This window comes from Aptenodytes forsteri, unplaced genomic scaffold, assembly GCF_000699145.1.
Source record: "Aptenodytes forsteri isolate BGI_AS27 unplaced genomic scaffold, ASM69914v1 Scaffold483, whole genome shotgun sequence".
Classification (NCBI taxonomy): domain Eukaryota; kingdom Metazoa; phylum Chordata; class Aves; order Sphenisciformes; family Spheniscidae; genus Aptenodytes; species Aptenodytes forsteri.
This window is the reverse complement of record NW_008795316.1, coordinates 729828-753314: the sequence shown is the minus strand read 5'-3', so window position 1 is coordinate 753314 and position 23487 is coordinate 729828. Positions and strand designations below refer to the sequence as shown.

At 39.7% G+C, this 23487-nt stretch overlaps 1 protein-coding gene across 1 annotated transcript in view; it reads right to left on the bottom strand.

Moving 5' to 3' along the window:
- Positions 1-394: 394 nt before the first annotated feature.
- Positions 395-23487, bottom strand: part of RPRD1B (regulation of nuclear pre-mRNA domain containing 1B) — a 28389-nt gene continuing 5296 nt past the window's right edge. Inside the window, exons 4-8 of the mRNA XM_009279531.2 lie at positions 18426-18538; positions 16533-16659; positions 15393-15478; positions 15181-15270; positions 395-2929 (exon numbers count right to left, since the gene is read on the bottom strand). Coding sequence (XP_009277806.1) covers positions 2780-2929; positions 15181-15270; positions 15393-15478; positions 16533-16659; positions 18426-18538 — 566 coding nt within the window. The 3' untranslated portion in view covers positions 395-2779. The remainder of the gene's footprint in view (positions 2930-15180; positions 15271-15392; positions 15479-16532; positions 16660-18425; positions 18539-23487) is intronic.

Genomic DNA, 23487 nt, shown 5'->3' with positions numbered 1-23487 from the left:
CCTGGCTTCCAGGTTTGGCTTTTGTTTGTTTCTTTGTATTTTTTAAGAGTTATTATTTACACGTCCTCCATATAACCTAAATTAATTTACAAATTAAGCAGCTAGTCTTCTGTATCTTGTGCCCCTCAAATCAGAGGTTAGTGCAGGGGAGCATCTTTTATTTTTGTTCGTTGCAGTAATCACCTGAGAAAGTTGCATATTGATTTGGCTTATAAGCTGTCAGAAAGCGTGACTGTAATTTGACAAACTCAAATGATACTCTACATCTACAAACTCTAATGTAAGGACCATTCAGCTCTCACTGCCTCTGATTTTAGAGGGCAAAAACCCCAAAACAAAACCCATGGTGTGCCAGAGCAACACCTACATTGTGGGAAAAAAGTAAAACCACTACTATTCAATGACACCCTCTTTATTCAAAAATAGATATCTATGAGACATTTCAGAATATACTGCTGTCACAAATGGCAGCCTATATGTCTAAATTAATTCCTAAATCAATTCATATACAGATTTAAGCTTTTGTTAAAAAAAGACACACCTTGGGGAAATCTGTTTAACCTTGAGAGAATGTCACCCAGTTCACCAAATGCCCTTTGCCCAAAAAGTAAAACAAATAAAATTAAAAACCACAAGACTTCATTTAAATTAAGCAAAATAAAACATACACATATATTTGGAAAAAAAAAAAATCAAAACATTTCAATTAAAAAAAAAAAAAAGGACATACAACTCTCTCACAGAAGATCTGCCCAAAACAACAGCGTGAGATGGCAACACATTTGTCTACATAATTTTTTTTGACAGCTTTTTTGTCCTATAATGGATACACATTCAATCAATGGTCAAAATAATTATTGGTTAAAACAGCCTCAGGGTAACTCCATGAGCTGAGACAGGATAGAAATTAGTCTTTCGGTTTGGGTTTTTGAGGTTTGGTGGGGTTTTTTGTTTTGCATTTTTGGCAAAAGCAGAGAGAATGTACAGTGCTTTATCTAAATAATGTTTGGACCATAAAAGGCTGTACAATCAAACCAATTCGTGGAAAGAATAGTTCTGCCACTGGACAATTTCCTGTAAACTAAAGAGAAAAACACATTTCTTGGCTGGGCAGTAAGGGTGCAAGGAGTTTTCAAAAAAGGACAAAATGAAGTGTCAGTAAGAAAAGGACATGAGCTTCTTAAAAACTTAATGACCAAAAAATGCTGTATTATTTGTTTTAACTGAATGCTGAATAGACTACTCAATACCCTGTAAAATAAATTAATGAGGACGCAGAACAAGCTTTGCATTTCTGTAGGTTTCCTCTCATGTCTTTGACAACAGCAGCTTAAGACTATAGGGAGGCACAAACACAGCACATCACTTCAACTAATTTCAGCCTCTGTGTTACAAAACCTGTATTATCAGATCAAGTGTTTCCAGAAACTTAAAATGTTTTATAGTGAGAGGTGCTAAATTTAAACAGAATTGTTACCCAAATCGGAATGGTTTTCAGTGATCAGAGTCCAGCTTGTTAGACCTAACACACAAACTGAAATGTAACTACATCCATGGCAGCTAAAACATCAGCTAGCAACATAATGGAGTTAAGAGTATATCAAATTTGCCGCCTTCCCCCCCCCCCCGACTTTTCCCAATTATAAAAATCAACTCACAATAATCTGTGACACAAAATTAAGTACATCCTTCTAATATCTACATGCATGGACATGGTACATGTGCACAAAGCACATCTGCATATATATGGGTCTATTTTCTATATAAATAAATATTTATACCACATTTAACTTCTGTTTATCAAATAACTTCACTAAAGCTATGGAGAGAATTTATAGAATAGCATTTTCAATGTAACCATCCTCAGAGTAGATCAGACAGTGCCTGTCACTGGGGTATCACCAGTTGCAATACACCATTCCAACCTCTCAGTTCACTGAGCCAAAGCTTCTGTGACCATCTAATTTTGTATAATGAAGAGGAAAAATGTGGTATAAATCTAAGGTAGCTAGAACAAAATTTACTTCCATTCTCATTTAGGTAATATCCAGTTCTGCATTGCTCAGCAGAGTGTAAATTATGAAGCTATCTCTAATTCACAAAGAAAAGCTGCTTATTTTCATTGCCTGTGGTGAGTGTCAATTTACGTACACGCCAAATAGGAACTATCTTCATGTCAGTCCCACAACAGAATGAGGAACCGTAGATGTAAGAAAAATACTTCTCTGTACCATTGCTCAGTAGATGCCGCCTTCTTACGCTGACGTAGAAGGCGTATGTGACCTGCATACACACACACACACATCCCTACAAAGCCCACTAGCCACTCTACTGCTCTCAGAGATGAGGTTCAGAAACCCAGCTAAAACAGACAAGACTTATTCAGAAATAATACAATACTTTTACAGAGAAAAATGTTGTATGGCCAACCTTTCTTTGAAAACTTTCCAGGTATGTATGTACATGATTCTCATGACTTTTGTGGGGGTAACAAGTGCTAAGAGCAAACAGCAACTAAAGAGTATGGAAAAATATGAGAAAAGTTTGCCTATATGGACTATCCCCACTCCCTTCAGAGCTCACAAAAACTCGCTCTTTTTCCTCCCCTCAACGTGAGCCAGTGTACACAGAGAGAGGGTGAGCATGAGCAGCCAAGAGGTTGAAAGCAGGGTCTGCAAGTTCCTTCCTACTGTAGATCTTGGAAGACTGGATTTCCAGTCAACACCAGAGTCTTCTTACTTCTGCTGGTAATAATGGAAACTGGGGGACACCATTTGTTCTAGTCTGTTGAAAACAGGTCACCAGCAGACGGCAGAGGTGCCAGACCTCCTGTGACATTGGGCAGCAGTGACAGATCTGGAAGGCTCTGGATGTGGGATTTCAGCTCCTTGCGGACCTGGGTTACCCGAGCAAGCTTCTGTTTATATTCCTGAGGGAAAGAGACAAGAGAACGAAGATTAAGCACAGGTTAATTAACAGTGCTTTTAGTTAAGCTAGGAGTATTTTCCAGGTGAGGATTCTGGGAAAAGGTGGCAAGGCACTGGCTCTGAGCAACTGCTGGCATGACTGCAGACCCTGTCATCTGCACCCAAATTCACAGCCTGGTATCAACAGAAAGTCCACAAGCTTCGGCATCCCAAAACCACTAATCCTGGCCTGTGTTACTTTAACAGAAGCTATGTAAAATGCCCCCAAACCTGCACCCACCGGGGCCTGGTAGAGCATTTGAGAGATGTGTCGTTACATAGCTGCTCTGTTCTTGTATTCTTCCCCAGGCTACCGACTCCCACCCGCTGCCGGAGGAGGAACACTGACAGAGCCTTCCTCAGACACACCTCTACTGACAAAGGCAGCAGGCTGAGGTACACCAGAGGTATTAGTATTACTATGCTGCTAAAACGCTCGGGTTTTTTTTCAAGCTTGATCAATTTTGAATATTTAGATAACCTGGTTTTCCCTTTCAAGTCATTAAATCAAAACCAAGTTTTGGTTGTGAAATAGGGTCTCCTCTGAGTTGTTAGACGACTCAGGATAGCAACCACAGCAGCTGTACCATGAGACTGGCATGTTAGCAAACAACACAGAAATACGTGTACGATCACTAAATGTAAACCAGAGAAAGACACATCCACACTGGATTGAAACCAAGCAAAATACAGACACTAAAATTTTCAGAATTTTATTACAAAGGGAGAAAAAACAGTGAGAGAAAAATCCCTGAAGAGAAAACTTGCAAGCAGTTTTTCCACAAATGAGGTCTGGATTGAACATTAAAACTCCAGTAAGAAATATCTATCCATCTTCAGAAATCTCCACAACCTAAGAGACACCAGATAACAGTGACCAGTATTTCATAATGAGAAGACAGAGGAAGAGCGGACCCTGAAAATGAAAGAAAGAACCATACCTTGTTAAATTATGTTTAGAGGCCATTTAAGAGCAGACCAACACATATCCAAGTTATCTAATACAGAAGCTCAATTAAAGATTGATGTTTATATAATTTTCAGAGTTTTGTGATTCTAAAGATTTATTTGACAGTCACAGAAGACAGCTATTTAAGTAATAAAAAAACAGTATCACATCATTTCCTTTGGAATGCACCAGTCTTTACCCAACTATGCATGGCATATTTTTCATGGCATCTCCAGAATGCAGGAAACGACGAGCTTAAGAAAAATAGCACACAGAACAGGCTTCCATACAGTCAGCTGTAATATTAACTCATTTTTCATTTCTTAATTACTTAGCAAAGAGAACAGTTTACCAGAGAACAGAAGTTTATCTTTGAAGATCAAATAAAACTAGGCACACATTTAATCAAAATATCTTTCTGAAGAGTTTACAACTTTAATCCAGTTTTTCTAACCTTCTCAATGATGGAAATTCTCTTCACCTTCTCCAAATATCAAAGCAGAGCAGTTCCTGCGGGGTTACAAGCAATGAGTTTACACTCTCTGTGTTTCATTACTTTGAATTAGAATAGTGAGAGCAACAGTCGATTGTAACAACTCAGAACACCCCTACGCCTGGAATGGCTGTATAAATATACTCCATAAATTTCCTGCCACGACCAAATAAGAACGTCCTTTAACAGCCTGTTTCAAACTTAAATCCTTTTATGAGGCTCAGTGAGTTAACATACCATCATAACCAAACACTTCTGTTAATGTACATAGGATATATACTGAAATAATCAAGTTCAAACAAAGCTCTGCCAGCTTCATAAACTAAAGTGTACTCTTCTCAAGCCTAGAGAACAACAACAAAAAAAAAAACCCTCAGGAGAAGGTGTGCCCATTAATTTAGGATTGCGAAGATTTGTTTTGTTTTAATGGAAGACAAAGAATCAGGATCAAAGTAAGAATGCACCCCACATCCCTAGTCATACCATTTTGAGAAATACTTTAATAGGGAAACAAGTCAAGGAAGTCACATTATGAAGGCAGAGAACAAAAACAGGAAAACACCCCAGATTTTTATGCATGAATACAGAACAAAAGCAGATAAAGAGGAAAGTCATGGAAGTACCGCATTCCAACGCTTAGCGTACTTCTCCAAGAGAACGTGGAAGCCAACACTGGGGAAAGAGAGAGATGGTAAAAAGTGCTCTGCTCAAGGCTGGCCCATCACAAATAACACGAGGCAGGGAGGCAGCAGAACACCAGCTCCTGCACTTATGGGATATAGACAGCAAAAGTATTTCTTGTATTACTGTATTCCAAATGCTTACAGATAGAAGGTGGAAGAGGCTGGATTCAGAGACTGCTTTTTGCCGCCCCCAGAAGACTGTCTTTAAATAAATAAACAAACAAACCATAATTCAGGACATTGTCAGGCAGTGATGGATATCAAGCCAGGAAAGAAAGGGCAGCACTTTCCCAAGAATGCTAAACTCTGTCAAGAGTGAGTATCGACAGATGGTTTTTTTGCTGTAGCAATCCTTATTAAGATAGGAAAGAAATCAAGAAGGGCAAGGCAGCTGGCAAGTCCTCCAAGTCTGATAAATGGGTAGAAGGTGCAAATTCCAAGCATAAGCCACGAAGATACCTCAAATACTGCTTGAATTGCCAAGATCCACGCATGAGAATTCTGTAAAAACAGGTACAATGCAATGTCTACCTCCACTGGAAGACTAATGTCTTGCCACTTTCAGGGCAAAACTGACAAGAGGACCAGGATAGGCTACTTCTAGTGGACAATTAGGACTAGGACACTACGGTTTTTTAGCTGAAGACAATTTGTGTGACTATTACAATTGTATTAGATCCAAACAATATTTCTTTCCTGATAGAACTATTTAGGGGAGTGAGAATCTTTCCAATGCCTTGCTTGATAGCCCAGCTCTAAGAAAACACGCCAACAAATGAAGAACCACTAAGACGTATGGAAACTGTACTCCTGTTCTGGTTTTTATGCTACAGCAAATATACAGACTTAGGAGCAATTCCTCCACACATTAACAACAGCAACCTGTTCTCAGATTTACAGTTAACAGCTTCAAATGTTTAGGAAAATATTGCTCTTAACATATCCCCATTTTTAGGGATACTCTGCATTGAGAGCTACATGGAATACTGAGCTATCAGAAATACCTTCTCAATTTGAACAGAGACTTTTGTACGTATATGATGACGAAGAAAAAAAATCAAATCACCTTGAGAACCACATCCGTTCAATTCTAAGTAATTCTGCCTTACTAGTACGTTTATGCAGGCATTAACTAGTCCACACACAAGTTTTTGTTAAAGCAGTGAGGCCTAAATCCTGTCTGTTAAAAAACAGAGACACAGACAGACAGACTCACAAGGAAAAGGCAGCAACAGCCCCCAAACCATTAAAACCTCTGGTTCAGAAAAATGTCACTACATTCAGGAATGGAAACGATGTTCTAAGGGAGTAATCCAGGAACCAAGATTTCCTAGAAGAGATGAATACTTGCCGGACAGATTTGATACACAACACAGACTACGTTAGAGAACTGTCTCCTGCATGCTTAACACTTTCCATCTGTTCTGGTACCGAAACGTTGTGCTGATTCGTGGCAGAGCTGTAAGGGACTTTGGATGTCAAAGCCGGGTCAAGGAGTGCTGACTGCACTGAAGCACGTGGCAGGCACACCACACCAAGAACAAGGCGATGATCTAAAGACGAGGTATCAAAGACACAGCCTGGAGGTAGCCTGTCACTTTTGGGCAGCTGCTCCTAGAAGTGGAGAATTCTGAAGTCCTGCTGCAACATGGAAGAAGCGCCTACCAGGGAGATGTAATCCTTCATATGAAATGCAAGGCACGTTTATTTGTATTTGCCATTTGTACTATTCAGGAATACACCTCAGCTCCACTCAGGAACATGCATAAGCAGAGATGTGTAACCCTGTTCCAGGCTCAGGGGCTTTTCTTTTTCCACAAACCGCGTTGTGGCCATATTCTGCAACAGAGGACTCTGAAAGCAGATTTTATGGGAAACCACGTTTTTCATGTAGCCCATGACATGCTTTGAAACTGCATCTTGCAGATTTTTGCATAATGTCCCTCCATTCTATAAAACTGAAAAAAATATGAAGTGCACTTAAAAGAAACTGCTGCATTCCGAGGTCTTAGTTTGTACTCCATGTGTCTCGCTAATTGCCTCGCTGCATAGTAGGCTTTCATTAAGATTAATAGTATTTGGATGCTATTTGCTTTTTTTAGACAAAATAATGAGATCTTTGCTGTAAGCAGGAGTTTCAGGATGATACAGAAAAACCTGGCGCTGTGCCACACGAATGCTTTTGCTAATCAACATTCCCTTTCAGTATGCGGCATTCTACATCCACAGTGGCCAAGTGAATTAGATACTTAGTCCTTGAAACAAATGCAAAATCAGAATTAAACACCACTGAACAACTCTGACGGAAGTGTTTCATTCAAAAGAAGCCTTGCTTGAACATTATAAAGCTGACTGTAATCGATATGACAGGAAATTCATTCTGAGGACTGCTGCATGGCTTGATTCACCTTGTCAAGTTACACAGCACGGACTTCATTTTATTTTAGCTTAGAATTTGCACTGGACACTTCCATTCCTGTGCTGGGTCAAGCAGTAAAACATCCAGTTAAGCATTAATGAGAATTTAGAAAGTGAATAGGAAGAGCAGCCTGTCAGTCTCAGTTTTGATATGCTGTAGCTCGAGCCAGACGTATGAAAGCAAAAGACAACAGAAGTCAGGGAAAAAAATGCACCAGAGGCTCGACCGAAAATTTGAAAAGAGTACACAGCGAAGCGAGAGGTTTGACAGTAATATGTTTATATGGTCATGTAAAATCTCTATTTAAAAACATTAAATATACAACACTAATACAGCAGGTTGATTAGGTATTCCTTAGCTTTTGCCACTTGCCACTTAACCTATGTAAAGTACTTTTAAAAACATACTCATTAAAACATGTTAGAATAAGACTGTCACAATGGCAGCGTATTTATAAGAAGTGACCAATATGAAGGGCGTTGGGAGAAAATTACCAAAAATTAAAAGCTTTCTAAAGTAAGGAGAGTCAAGTTCCTGCTCAGCGAGTATGTGAACAGCACAAGTAAGCTCTCATCTTACATCCTGACAGAACATTTAGACACAGCACATCAAAATTAGAACAGTAAGGGGGTTTTTTGTTTGTTGGTTTTGGGGTCCCCCCTCAGGTTGTTCTTTATTATCTAAGAAATCATGGAATATTATTAATCAGTACTTCCAGTATAGCTATAACTAGAGGACAACCCAACTTTTTTTTTTAGCATAGATAATTTGTTAGATAACTTTTAAAAAAGCCTACCGTTCGATTTCAGCTTCGTGCTCAAGAACAGCTCTGTACAGAAGATGCCCAGTTTGCATGCTACATATACATACATACGTTCACTCCACCTCCCGCCAGACTATTCCTTTTGGCCTTTTCAAAAACAGTTCAAAATCCCCCTTCTCCAACATAAAGCGTGCCAAGTGTATCAGCACTTTTCTCCTGCCTTCAAACCCATCTCCTTCCACATTCTCTCAAGTGTCACGTTTGAATAAGCCCAGTTTTAAAACCTTATTCTATCCTGTATTTCATACTGTATAAGCATAAATCAATCTTCCCCACATGACGGTGGAAGGCATTGGTCAGCGTGCAAGCAGAATTACTAGCAGTTCAGTTGGCGGAGGGGGGGAAACAGCTTTCTCCACACCAGTTATAACCACCCAAACCTCATCGAAAGCAAATTTTGGAGTCTGTCTGCAAAACAGACACGAATTTGCCTTGCAAAGAAACCCTACAGTCCTAGAAATAAAAGTAGTCTTGGCCAAAAGAAGGCAGCTGACAAACATTCACACAAAAAACCAAGAGAGAAAAGAACCGGAAACAAAACATGAATTATCCATAAACTTGAGTATTTCCATGCAAATTCAACCGAACACAAGTAAGAGATTAGGCACATTTAAGGCCTGATCCAGAACCCAAAGTCCTCTGAAATAGTTTGTCTGGACACTTGCTGGACTAGGACACACATGCCACCTTGAAAAAGGCCAGCATCTGCGCTGGTGCAGTTAGGCAGCTGCACAAGCCTGGCAGCAAGGCCGCCCTGCCCCTCCTCCTTTGCAGGGCTAACCAGCACAAGCCCAGCGCTGTGCTGAAACGGCCTCTTGGCAAAGCAGCCACAAACCTGCAGAGAAGAGTGTAGAAATGCCTACAGCTGCACAGCACATCGTCTGTGTCCTGACATCCTGACTGCAGGAGCGTGTGTTTTAGTGCCAAGGGGACAGAATATTCCCCAGTACCTGGCAGAACTCAAAAGCAGCGCTGCAGTCAGCATGGCAAATGCCTTGAGGGGTTCTTAACGGCCGCACAGTCAATTTGCCCCTGCAAGAAGTCAGGTAACAGAGAGGGAAACGTCTTCCATTTCACAAGTTCAGTGCAGCAGAACCCACCTCAAAAGCAAAGTGAAAACAAATGCTAGTGGTGAAGCCAGTTTTCCTTATTTTGCAGCAGCACTAAACCAACAAACCTGAAGTTTTTATGCAACACATCTGAAAGATGCGGTCCAGGAATTAGAGCTTGAATGATATATTTCCTTACAGAGCTACAATTCATTTTTGTACCTTAAATTTGCTCACAGTCTTGCTCTTTTAAATTTGACAAGGCTTCTTTCTTTTGCGGCATCATTCATTACACTTCACCAGAGATGGCGTTTCTGCTCTTGGCACAATTACATGCCCTGAAACCATAACTTGTCTCCTTGCTCTCCTCTTTAATGAGGACAACTTTAAGTTGTCCAATGGAAGTGTCAGCAACAGAAGCCTTTGCAGAGCATTTCTCCAGCTGCTGGAGATGCCTCCTCCTCATTTACTGGCCTTTGCAATGTTTAAAAGCTCTCTTAGAATTAGCCCAGGTTGTCACTATACAATGGCAACGAAACCTGGCTTCATTTGCAACATATCCTTCCCACAATAAACATTGGGAAGGCGCAAATGATGTTCATGACAAAAATCAACATTTAGGGCACAAGCACACAGCTACATATTCACCTCTCTTCAAGCATCTTCATGCTTTTGATTGCTAAGCAAAAGAGTAGTTATATACTGGTTCACTTCAGTAAAATGCATAAAAACATTCTACATTAACATTGGATGATTTTTATTTGCTTTTATTTTTATCATCGTATGATTTCATTTGCAGTACTACTGTAATTATGAATGCCTACAAGTACCTACAAAGTGAAGAAATTGTATCTTTGCATTGTGCAAAGAAACACAGCTGTTGCCTCGAGCCATACACCACACAACAGAACCAGATTCTCCGCAATGTTAGTTTATTGTATCGCTATGAAACAGTCTTCCTTCTTGTCCCACACCCAAAGGCACGACTGGCTCACAGCTGGAAATACTGATGTACAGTTAGTCACTTTTTGCCATGTCAATCAGCAGTTCAGTTTTATAGACCTGAGCATGACACTCTTTGCCTGGGTGCTCCTGTTCAGGAACTTCTTGCCTGCCCACGGTGCAGAGCAGCAGACCTCCCTGCGCTGCCCTAGTTCCCGTAGCTATCTCCTGCTACTTGCATGCGTGTAAAATACTGACATTTTTGTTTCCTGGCTGAAAAACTAAAACTTCATCTCTTGTGCCCTGCCTAAACCACTGAAATGAATATAGCACAACCCAAGAATTCTTGTCTGTAAGGAAAGCAGCAGCCACAAAGGCATGCCAACAGTGACATGCAACAAAAACCTAGGCAGTGGAAGCAACACAGCAATAAATTGCATATTAACCCGCTGAACTAAATCATATTTCAAAAAAAATGTGTAGTGCCAGGCAGTCCAGGAAACGTCAAGTGAGATTGTACTTCATCCTCAGAGATGCATTATCGAAGAGGGTTTGCAAATTCATATGAGCACAGCTTTAACACCTTACTAAAGGTGCCTTGAAGCCGTGAATGTTAAAAACCACCAACACCTAAAAACCCCTACAGCTCTCAGCAGGATTCTAAGTCACAATTTTTCAGGTGCAGTCCACAATCAGAAAAATTCCCCTAAACTGGCTCTTAAATACAGTATGTTGTTTATATTTACAAATATATGCACACATACAAACACACACATATTTGTATGTATACACACATACCCCCACATACACACTGTACTTACTGTAGTATATACAGTATGTATATATAGTATGTTCCTCATGTCACCTTTCACAAACACAGGTACAGAACATATTTGGAGGGCGTGGGGAAGAACTCAGCATCACTGACTGCAAATCAGAACAAAAATTCTGAATGCACATTCTCCTATCTTTTTTTCCTCTCCTCCCCATTAGATTAAAAATATACCTCTCCTTCCACTTACTCCAAATTTTCTATTGTCAGTAGTTATTTTAGATACCCATAAAGCTTCCACACAATTTGCCATTTTCTATCACTACTTTCACTTGGTTCTTCTAGTCCCATCTATTTAGTTGACTTCATTTTACAGTCACCTGGTACACCCACATGGAAACGTTCTCCCGGATATCTCCCCCCTACATTTCAGTTTTACGCAAATTGATTCCCTGGATTTTTTCTGCTTGCCTGCCATGCATTCACAAAGAGTACACTGACTTCGAAAGACAATCCTTCCCCTTGAAGTTCTGCAGACTCAGGTGCTGAAGGACAAAAAACCTCCCCAGCTGATTGTACTCTGTAATTGTAACAGAGGCAGTGGTGGCCAAAAATAACACAAATCAGAGAACTTTCATTGGAAGTACTCATGTGAGATATAAAGACACCTTATCTCATTCTTATAGAAATACCAGTTCTTGTTTCTATGCCTGTCTGAAAATAGATTTTATTTCCTGACACCTATTCTGAAAGTCTAGGCTGATTCTGATCCAGTCAGGCCATAGAAAATCATACAGCAGCTGCAGTATCAAGCCCACAACTTCTTACTGAGATGAAACACCATTTAAAAAGAAATTCAGTGTTCAGATGCTGAACAACAGAATCCACCATACCTTTCAGTAAGTTAACCCAAGGAATATTCACCTTTAAAAATATGCCTTGTTATAGGCTGTTTAGCATCAGCTTTGGTTTGGCTGATTTTGCTCTGCAGCTGATTGCCAGAATTAAAGGAATTCTACCTTATCCTCCTTCTAAGCGCTTTTAGACTACAATAAAATTATCACAATCTCCTCCTCCCCCCGGATAAAGTAATCCTAATTATTACACTTTCAATTTTTTCAATTGCTACCCTAAAAGCAGAGTTTGTCCATATGTTATGATCTTCAGGCTCTGTGCCAGCTTTCTCCCTTCAAATTACCAGTGCTTCTTAGCACTGTGTTGTTTCAATCCCTGCTCACGCCAGTCTTTATCAATGCTGAAGTGTAATTCACTGTCCAAGACCACCTTTCTCAGCATATTGTCCCTTAATTAAACAGCTTTTCTGCAACTGATGACAAGAGCTCTGTGTCACAGGGTTTTGACATTGGAAAGTATTTTGAGCATTAGCCCACTAGACATAAATACACTGAGTTTATGTGTATGTTTTGAGAATTTGCTGTGTTTCATGAGGGATAGTGTTAATAGGATTAGTAAACAACTGTAGCTCTTTAGACCACAAAAGCTGCTTTTCAAACGATGTAGATTAGCTACTTTCATTACTATCATACTGAAAGACTTTGCTTTGTGAGTAAATAAAAATACAAGAAGTATCCAGAGTGATTTCCAAATCAGACATTTCCATATCTTAAAATAAAGCCCTGAGTCATATTACTACCAGAAGCCCCTTTCCCCAAACTAGCAGCCTTGGCTAGATTAGGATAGTGAAGTAAACAATCCATCTTCTATCTGAAAATGCCATCTCATCTGAGAGTCAGGAAATTTACTGTAAAAGAGAAAAAACTTACAGCCAACAGTACCAAAGATTCTGGAAAAGATATCTCGAGACAGCAAAGCATACAATGAGAAGATATGTAAAATTAGGTTGGTTTAGGTTATTTTCTTATTTCAGTCTTTGCTTGAGTAAATGTTTTGGTTTTTAATACATTCTTAATTGCTACAAGAACTTCACATACTTCTATTAAAATGCTTATTAGCACTACAAAGAGAAATCCAGGCTTATCAATAACGTTACTGTGAGAACATCAAAGACTCAAACAAAACTGATGAGCAGATATGGCCTGCCATATCTGTAACCAACATCTTACACTATTTATTAACCCTCTACAACTCAAGAACAATGGAATGCTTTAATCAGGCAATATCCCTCAGCTAAGATTTGAGATTTGACATGAGTATGAATTGTGCCTTCATGTTAAGTAACTATTAAAGAGTGGCATTTCCTGCAACTCATTTTAGACTTCTACAGTACTAAGGCCACCTTGTTTTGGCAGAATGACAAAGGTGCTAACCTAAACAGGTATTTAATAAGATCATTCTTTAGTTTCCAACGTATTAAAGAATGTGTTTACACTTAACAGTGGGCAAGCAACCTGTCCTGTTGCCATCAACAGGATTATTCCTATTAACAAAGTAGCTGAGCCAGTGAACTGCTTAATTTTCAGGATTACCTTTCTGCTGCTGCCAGAGTTACAATTTTCAAATAACATTCCTTACCAAAAGGATATTTTCCAAAACCAAAACCAACACAATTGTCACAACATTTCAGCTAGTGCATTAGAAATTTTAATTTAAATTGTCATTGTGAATTTCTTAATTTCAGTGTCTCAAACTGACTTGAATTTATTGATTGTTCTGGGCTTTTTAAAAACATTGCTGCGCAGTATTTTGCTACCTATTTTTCGCCTTCTTAAAAAAGTAAACAGCAATGTGTCTATCATTTATATATTTTTATGTATATATACACACACACATATGTTTCTACTAGACAGGTGTCCTTTCTTTCAGCAAGGAAAAAAAAATTGACCCAAGACTTCCACTAGCATTCAGCAAATAAATCAGGTGCTAAACAGGATTTGATTTTATGGCATCTTTCATATCCATGTCTGAAAGTGCCTTTTAATGACTCAGTCATAAGACAGACGCTATGCTTGAAGAAATTCAAGCTAAACAAGCTAACAGAATTATTAACTATCCGCTCTAACTCTGAATGCAGCATCAGCACTTGTCTGGCTGATTTGGAAAAAATGTTGCTCTGGAAAAGCAACATGTTCACAGTCACAAGACATTGAGAAACTCTAGTATAAACACACATGACAAAGAAAACATTCAAAATGAAGTTTATCTCAGAACAATGTTGCCTAGCTGTCAGAGGATTAGGTTTGTCATGACAGTAAACAGAGCCCACCATTGCTACAGCAGTGTCTCCTTCCAGAAGGTTTTGTCCTCTACAGCAACTCATGTCCCACCCAGCAACAGCTGTTCATAATAACCAGCAGCCAACAGTGTAGAGGCAGCCCTTAATGTGCCGCCAAGGGGCAGTTTAACAGATGGCAGAGTGACATACAACCACAATCATTAATTAAACTTCCACACTAGTCCCAAGATGCAGTGCCAAAAGAACTTCCTCCAAGAAAGAACATTTCAGATAAGCGGCTGGCTGCCGCAGCCCCTGCACTCGCTCTAGGACATGCAGCTGGTGCTCAGGTCCAGTCAGCGTAGTCTCATTTTATAGTGTCCTGCCCTCCTTGTTCCAGGGAGCTACAGCAGGAAATGCAAGTCATCATCTTTCCGTGTCAGCCCAATTTACACTCCATCACAGAGGCTGTAGGTAAGAGTGGCTGTTAAAGGATGGATACCAGAAGATCTTGTTTAAACCTCATCCCCTTATCAAGTAGGGGCTGGGAAGGCAGATGAGAGGCACCCAACCATAAGGAAAAGAACAAAAAAAACAACTAATTAAAAAACCCAGCTAATTATGGCAAAGGGAGGTTGACTTTTTGGAAATGGGAATTTCACAAAAAATAGAGTAAATCTGAAGAAACTTTGTTAGGTGAGCCTATTCTTCTTTAAAAAGTATTGAGTTCTGGGCCTTTCATGTTGCGTGTATTAAAACATACTAGACTGAACATCAGAACAGATTTGTCTTCTCCAGATTTTTTACACCACCTTCTTACCCCTGTTTTACTCCAAATGTAAAGATAACACCTAGAATCATCTCCCTCGAGAGAAACACACAGATTAGGAGTCAAGAGGGAGCATTTGGTGAGACAATCGGCTTGCCGGCACCGGTGTAATCAGTACTCACTTCTAGCTTCTTCTCTTTCTCTGTCAATACATCCTTCTGATTCTGGGTGTACTCGATCAGCATGCGTGCCAGCTGGCGCCGGTCCTCCAGCTCTGCTGCCATGCCGGGTAATCAGTAATCAGTACTCACTTCTAGCTTCTTCTCTTTCTCTGTCCCTTCTGATTCTGGGTGTACTCGATCAGCATGCGTGCCAGCTGGCGCCGGCCTCCAGCTCCTGCTGCCAGCCGGCCATTGTACTCTGCTAGTAACAGGCATGCTTCGTCCACGGTCTTCGAAAGACGTTCGGCTGCCTCTTTGTCTACATGCAAAAGCGTTGGGCAGTTTAGAGGACAAAGTTTAAAACTTTCTATCTTTGACAGAAGGACTACAATTCACCAGGCACATGTACAGTAACATCTCATTCATAAATACACTTCCAGCTTGACAGAAAAATAAAGAGTTCTTATCACAGGGGATATAAAGGAAATAGGCAGGACTAACAACCCAAGAACGGTGTTTTTTAGACACTGACAGGATTGACTGCATTTTGTCCTTGCAGAGATGTCAATGACTGGGGGGGGAGGGGGGGAGAGGGGAGATATAAATCTATGAAGCTAGATGCTATAAACAGGTTAATTGAACCAAAACTTTAGGCTGTACTTTCAGAATTCGGTTAAACAAATCGGGTGGTTTTCACATTTAAACATGGTGTGCACTTTTAAATTCCTCTTTTCTCTGAGTAACTCCTAATGTATCAATACAAGCAAATATACAAATTGCACGCTAGTCTTCACAGTTGGACGCTGTAAGAGTATATTATAAAGGACTGAATAAGTGACAGTTCATAATGAGTTCTAAATAAAAACTACTTTCAGGAACGAAGAGTCAAACCAGTTCAACCTTTAAACGCTTCTGTTAAGATTACTTTTCAAATATAATTGCAGAAGTCCATTTAAACAAAGACTGACAGACTAATGGGTGTAGCGAACTTCCTTTTCCGTAGCAATCAAGGAGTATGTGTGTACTCAGCACAGTCTGATAAAACTCAAAAATATCTAACAGTCAAGGTGTTCAAAATCAAATACATCCATTTGAGAACTCTGGCCCTATTTCCTTTACCTTCGTGCAAAATGCTGTTGATTCTCTCCAAGTACAAAAGCCTTGGTCCAAGCCAAAAAAATGGAAGAAGCTATGTAAGTTTCATCTTCAATTTTACTTCATAGTATTGCTATCTATCAATTACCCAAGAGCTACAAAACAAGGACACAAAAGCAGGAATTCACTCCACCATACCTGTGATTATTTAAAGAACGAGACCTTTGATTTCTAAGTTATTCTTTGGACCCATGTTCATTCATCTTCCAGTTTCGTACCTGTAATTTTCTCCAGTAATGAAACATCTTGAACTTCCTGAGGCAGGGAGGCAATTTTTTGCCGCACTGTTGCATCTCCTGATGCTGCATTTTCCAGGTCTTGTAGGGCTTTGATCAAATCCTCGGTCTACAAGACAAGGTAGCTAACATTAAAACCAGGTAACTTTTATGCCATTTCCTGCCGATGTGGTCACTGCATCTGAGGTCACCTACCTTTGAAAGCAACCATCTTTGGAGTATTTTCTCCATGTAATTTTTAAACTGTTGTTTCCTAACACAGGGAGTATTCACTAAGTTTACAATATCTCCGTGTTTAGGAACTTATGCATAATTACAGTAGGATCATCTTTTTCAAGACTCTGCAGTGGAAAACTTATTCCAATTAAGAGAAGTGATCATTTAAGACAAAGCTGAAAAGTACATGACCACACCAGTTTGAGAAACAGCCATCAGCCATTTGTGTTCAAATTGGGACCGTATCTTTTAGTGGAGCATCCCTGACACTTTCTCTTAGACTAGCACGCATGTACGTGCACCTTTGGTCTATTCCAAAGGTGCGTTCTGACACAGGAAAAAAAAAAACCAAAACCAAAAGCAAACTTGTATCAGTCCAAACAAAACTGTGTCAGATTTCCATCAATATAAGATTTAGAATTTTTTAACTGGTTACCTACCATAAACTTTGATGACAATGAAAGCTATCCCTGTTAAAGCAAACTTCATATTGTCCTGATTTTGGAAAGCCATTGCCACTTAGCTCAGCTGGCTCTTTGGAAGCACACTGCAATCTGCAATTAAACTGGACTCCACTGTACTCCCTCAACTTCATTTCTCAGATGGTTTTAGTGCATTGGGGAAAAATGTGTCAGTTTAAATGAATATACTCAAAATGTACCCTAGCTTAAAAAGGATGTGGATGAGGACAGCCTTAAGAGGACCTCCTCTGACACACCGTATTTCCTCTCTGATCAAAAAAAATAAAAAAAGGAGAAAGACAGACTCCCTGAACAGGAAGAAAAAAGCGTTGCTGCTTTGTTTTAAAAAAATACTGCAGTTTTAATGGGAGGTTTTTGAAACTGGAACACTAGCCCTGTAAACACCACCACTGATGTCTAAATTACATTTCAATAGTTTGAAAACTAATAAAAACATTGAAAAATTTTAAATAAGTATTTTTTTAAGCTGAAAAACAAAGAAGTCCATTACCTAATATTTACTACTACTTTGCAAACTGCTAATGATTTCCAACAGTAACAAACACAATGTTTATCATCAAAAGAAACCATAAGCTGCAAGGCATCTGGAGGTAAAAACAACAAAAAAATCTCACTTATTTCCTTGACAACTGTTATTTATTTTTATTTGTCAATGTTTACGCTCTACCAGATGGATGGTGTATTTTTTTTAATCCTTTTCAAATAGGCAATGGTTTAGCATATGTTCATTTTGTAGCCTTAAATGGTCAGAATGATCCTCTATTTCATTCCTACTATTTCCACACCACTAACATGTCAGCCTCAAAATAAAGTATTCAGAACTGGTTTTCCTAACGAACTCCATACAAATCTATCAAAGGTTGAGCTTTTTAATAGCTCATGGAGAGAGATGTCCTATGGAAAAAAAAAAGTTTTAACTGTGTTACAACTTCAGGTTTGAGAGATTACATGCTGATCTTAGAAAGAATTTAAAATATGGTCTGTTCTTCTGAAATCACTCAGAAGTGGCAGTGTTTCAATATGAAAAAAGAATCTGTTCCATTTCACATGGATTTCTCAACCCCCAACGGAATTTCTCCATTAAAAGCATTTTACTTGTTGGCAGCTCCACCTTGTGGCTGTACCACACAGGAGGTAGCTTTCGGAACAACTCCCACTCTCAACCCATCCCACATACCAGCAATGGCCCAGCACTAGGGTCTTGGGGTGAGTAGCTCCCAGGGTAATCATCATCTTCCTCCTCTTGTATTTGCTGAAAAGTCCGCTTTAAAGACTTCTTCTCCTCTGCAACTAAAGACATATATAAGCAACTCATCTGGATGCCAGATCTGCCCACCTTAACTATCTCTACTTCAAAAAAACTGTACGAGATGCTCTGATGATTAAGCCCTCTAAAGAGAAGGATGACCACAGCCAGACTCTAATGTTGGCATCATATTCCAAACACTGAAATGCAAAACAGCAATAAAAGGTTGATTTTGCCCACACATGTATCTCTGTACACGCAAGTACAAGGATACAGTCTTCATATCAGCAGTGTGCACTGTATACTTATTTGTGCCTCCTACACTGAAAGTAGGAAAGGCAAATAAACATCCTATCTGTCAATAAATGGCAGGTCTTCAACCCTGCTCAGATTCTCTGGATAATACCATATATGCAGGTAAGGTTTTCTACCAGTAGAAATGAAGCACTGATGCTAAGATACATATGGACAGAAGAATTTCAAGTTATCTTTTCGCACCGAGTATATGCTCACTGTGGTCCCACAATCAACTAAATGACTGCTAATTATTCAACCTTCCACTCTTCCATCAAAATAAAGACTTCAGGACAGCTCTGTGAAACTAAAACTCTAAGATGTGACAGCAACAAGAACAATGGGCAGAGCATGAACCGATCTCCAAGCAGGTAACCTGTAACACTTCAGAAATAAGGATTTCATAAATCAACAGAGTGTTGGTTAAATGAACCTTAGCATAGCATACCTTATCTTGAAAGGGAAGAGACAGTTTATTTAATGAGTCAGAAGTCTTAATGCAGCCTTTGATCCAGTTACAGAGCCTTCAGAAGAAGACAGATCATTCTTCAGACTTGCCACCAAAATTCGTAAGAGCCAGGGTAATTTGTAAGAAAGCATTGGACAGAGTCCTGAGAACATCTCTTCAATGGAATCAAGTCTTGCCGAGATAATCATGGAGTTCAAGGGGAACATTTTGTATATACTTTGATTCACAGGAAAATCCAAGATCACTCTTGATTTAAAATTGAATCAGTCTGCCCAACTCTAATGAGGAAGCAAACAGAAAGGTCTGTCTTTAAATGCAGAAATTTGCCTGCCTTGTCAGGTGGGACATATGTCTGAAAAACTTTATTTTAATGGAGACAAAGTCAGAGGTGCTGTACGTCCTGCTCGTGTGGGAAAAAGCTGAACGACTCTCGTGAGGTAGACACAAACGCATCTCTGTTAGAGAACAGATTTACTCAATGGAAGGCAAAGAAGCACAGAAAACAGTTACACTAAACCAAATGAATTTTTGATGCATGCTAGAGCAAAGCTATTTAGGCTAGAAAAAGGTGCAGTCTAAGTATTGTATGTCTACAACTGATGTAATAGAGTGCTTGATAATCTGACTGACAAGCAAGATACCAGATCAACAAGAAAAACGGCTGCTGTCCACTGAAGTCTGCAAAAGAGACCAGCTGAGTTCAACAGGAGATGTGCAGATGACAAAATGGCCAAAGAAAGCATTTTAAATTATAGCCCAATACAATGCACCATCAATATTTATCACCTGTGTGTACTTATCAAAGTAATTAACCAACAAAGGATAAACACAAGATAATCAATAGAAGAATGCATGACTGTAGTGCGCACGGAAGTGAAAATGAAAATGAGAATTGGGATTCAAATTGCTGAAGAGCTATCCCTGCTGTGTTGCCAACTGGTCTACCTCAAGACACAGTATTATGCTTGCTTACTACGCTAACACAGAGGATTCAGAATTCATTGAATTTTCCATCTGAACAAGACCACGTGAGTCTGACTGGAAACAGTCCGAAGGAGGTAGGTGCGTGAACATCTGCAGTCCTAAGCACCCGTCGCTAGCTGACATACCTGAAGAGAGGCCACTTCCTGACCATATGAACGGCAGCTGATGGGACAAAGTGGCCAGTAGACAAAGGAGCACAGACAAAACAGTCAGGTTTGAATTGGCATTTTGGGCATGAGTAGCATGACATAAATGTGGACTGTTGCACTTTTTTCCTTGGCGTTGGTAAACAGGGGCAGCAGAAGACCTCATTGAAGAATCCTAGAAACACCATCTCCATTTCATCAAAACGGAAGAAAACCTTCACACTTGCTTTCAAACTCAAGAGTATATGGTGGAAAAGGACCGCTGAAAGGGAACAGGAAGCCAGGCATAAATTGTAACACACCCTGCCCGGGTAGCTTTCAAAACCTGCTAGCCAGAAGTAATTTAATCATTGCAGTCTACACTTCTGAAAAAGCCTGTCAAATGCAACAAGAGGAAGAGGAAAGCAAGCATTGAGTGTCTAAAACTGATCAGAATTCAACAATGGTATGTAACACACATCATCTGAAACAATCAAGATATCCTTGTAGAATATGGACAGCTTCTTCCAGAAAAATCAAAAGCCCATTCTTGACATGGACATAAAGAAGATAAAGAAGCCACTACTAGAGATGAAGTCAGCCTTCCTGCTTCGTTGGGGTCTTCTTCACAGCTCAGAAATTGAACTACTCCCTAAAAGCCTCTAAAGAGCAAAGCACTTCGTTTCTCCAAAATGACAGACAATTGCTGTCATAACAGCTTTGTAGTAAAACTCCAGGTTGTTATCTTGCTGTCGCAGTGTCCAGAGAGACTTGTAAAGGTACCTCTCCACCAACTTTTCAGTCCTCAAACTATCTCCAGTGGCTTGAGGAAGCTTACAGTGTCAAAGACCTTAGTGGTGAAGTATGAGTTTTTCCTGTAAGCTGGCAACACGGGAGATCTTTCCATCTAGGGTGTTCACCTTTTTGTTCTCATCTCTTGACCACTGGTTTTAGAGGTAAACAGGCTTCTTTGATTTGACTCCAGGCTCATATGCACAGTAAAGAGAAACCAACTGAGGAATCTGTATACACACATTCAAAAGGATAACTGGGAGTTTAAAACTTTGCTCTGTTAAAAAACAGTGGGTTTATGTGGTTTTTTTAATCTCAAGGCAATATAAAATTATTATCTTCTCTCATGAGGACTTGGTTACATTCATCTCCTCATTCAAGAAGCAGCCACACCACATAGTAAGGAACTCCCCATGTAGATAATGCCTTTCACTGGAGGGAACTATGAAAAGGGTTCAGATTTAAAAAAAAAAAAAACAAAACCCAAATAGTCCTTAATTCACATGAGGATTTATCAGTCTCAGCACAGCTACATCATGTGCCTTTTCTGACAGTTAAGCATGCAGTTATATGACAAGTTGCATGAGCAGAAACTTCTGTCTACAGGGAAACATGCAAGGAAACCCCATTTAACAGCTACTGTAGTTCTAGAATAACAGGCAAACCTGTAAAACAGGGGTTTCTACTTCCGAAGTTCTATAGGTAACTGTTTACTTGAAAGGTAGACCAGCTGAATTTAAGTGTTTTTTTAATGTGTTGGCAGGGCTATCATCCTCAACCAGCATAACAAAAAATAAGCCTCACAAAACTAAAACTAAATTTCTGCAGGCTTTTGGTTCCAAGCACCAGGGGTTTAGCAACTTATGCAAGATCAAAGTAAACTTATATGAAAGACACTTTTGGAAAGTGATTTAGGACAAAACATTGAATACAACAGAAAATGGACAGCTTTCCTAAAGAAAACAGAAGACCGTCACAGAACACCAGAAGACACAGAAGAACAAAAGAAGAGAAACCCAGTGGTCCAGTCCAACTGTTCTAACCCTTTGTTTCTTTGGGGGTGGATTACTCATGATTGTTTAAGTTCTCATTACAACATACATTTGTTGGTAGCCTCTCCTAGGTCAAGCATAACTGGAGTTGATCTGCTCCAAAAGTATACCTAGTCGTGTCCTCAGGTGCCTTTATTTCAGTTACTCTTGGAAGCACCCCTGCCTGCTCTCCTCTCTGATGTTTTTCTCCATATTTTAATGTGTACTGGCACTCCTGTGCCAGAATTTGCAATACAGACACAATCAGAGCAGACGGGTAGCAGTTCAGTTCTGTGTTACAGTGTGACACTCCTACATCAGACCACATTCAAGGACTTCCTTCAACTGCTTATTACAAAGACAACGAAAAGAAAACATGTCAGCTATATAGGTTATATTACCTAAAGGATTTTACATCAAACCTCTACAGACCTAGTTTTCCCAGGCTTTAAGATAAATGGGTGGTTCTTCTCTTCCCTACTGCTTGTAAAAAGAGACGTTCTAATAAAAATGAGATTAAATGTATTCATTAAGCTTACATTTGCTTTCTCATTAGAGTTAAAACAATGTAAGATTATCAATATTCAAAAGCCCGTTTCCATGTATATGCACATTTCCTTAAGGAACTTGAAAGACTAAAATATGGTAATAAGCTGCACCACCGAGGAAGTCAAAACCAGGGAATATAACGCTTAGAAAGGGCCAGTACTCTTTCCCCTCCACCCCTCTGAAGGGAAAGCTTCATTATTTGTGCAATCAATTCTGTTCCACGGCAGGAACTTGGCACATGCTGCCAGCTGAACTGCTATACATTTACCCAAAGCCTTGCTACTAATGAAACAAGAAATGAGCTGCACCATTGAAACAGGCACCGATAAGCTTTAAAGATGTCTTTCCTCCCTGATGCAGGACTCTGCTTTATTTTGGCAAGTTTCACAACTCTAAGTGTAACTGGTGCTCTGCAACACAAGCAGAGCCGTCCTGTTCAGAAAGCAGCACCTACCAGCCCGGGAATTTAAGGCACTGCAATATGAAAAAGCCGTAGAGAACTACCTGCATCGACTTGTTGCCATACCTTGGGCTGAAGAAAAGAATACTCATTGTCACAGCACCAGATACCCTGTCCTGGTTTCGGCAGGGATAGAGTTAATTTCCTTCCTAGTAGCTGGTACAGTGCTGTGTTTTGGATTTAGGGTGAGAACAATGTTGATAACGCACCGATGGTTTAGTTGTTGCTAGGTAGTGCTTACAGTAGTCAAGGACTTTTCAGCTTCCCATGCTCTACCGACTGAGAAGGC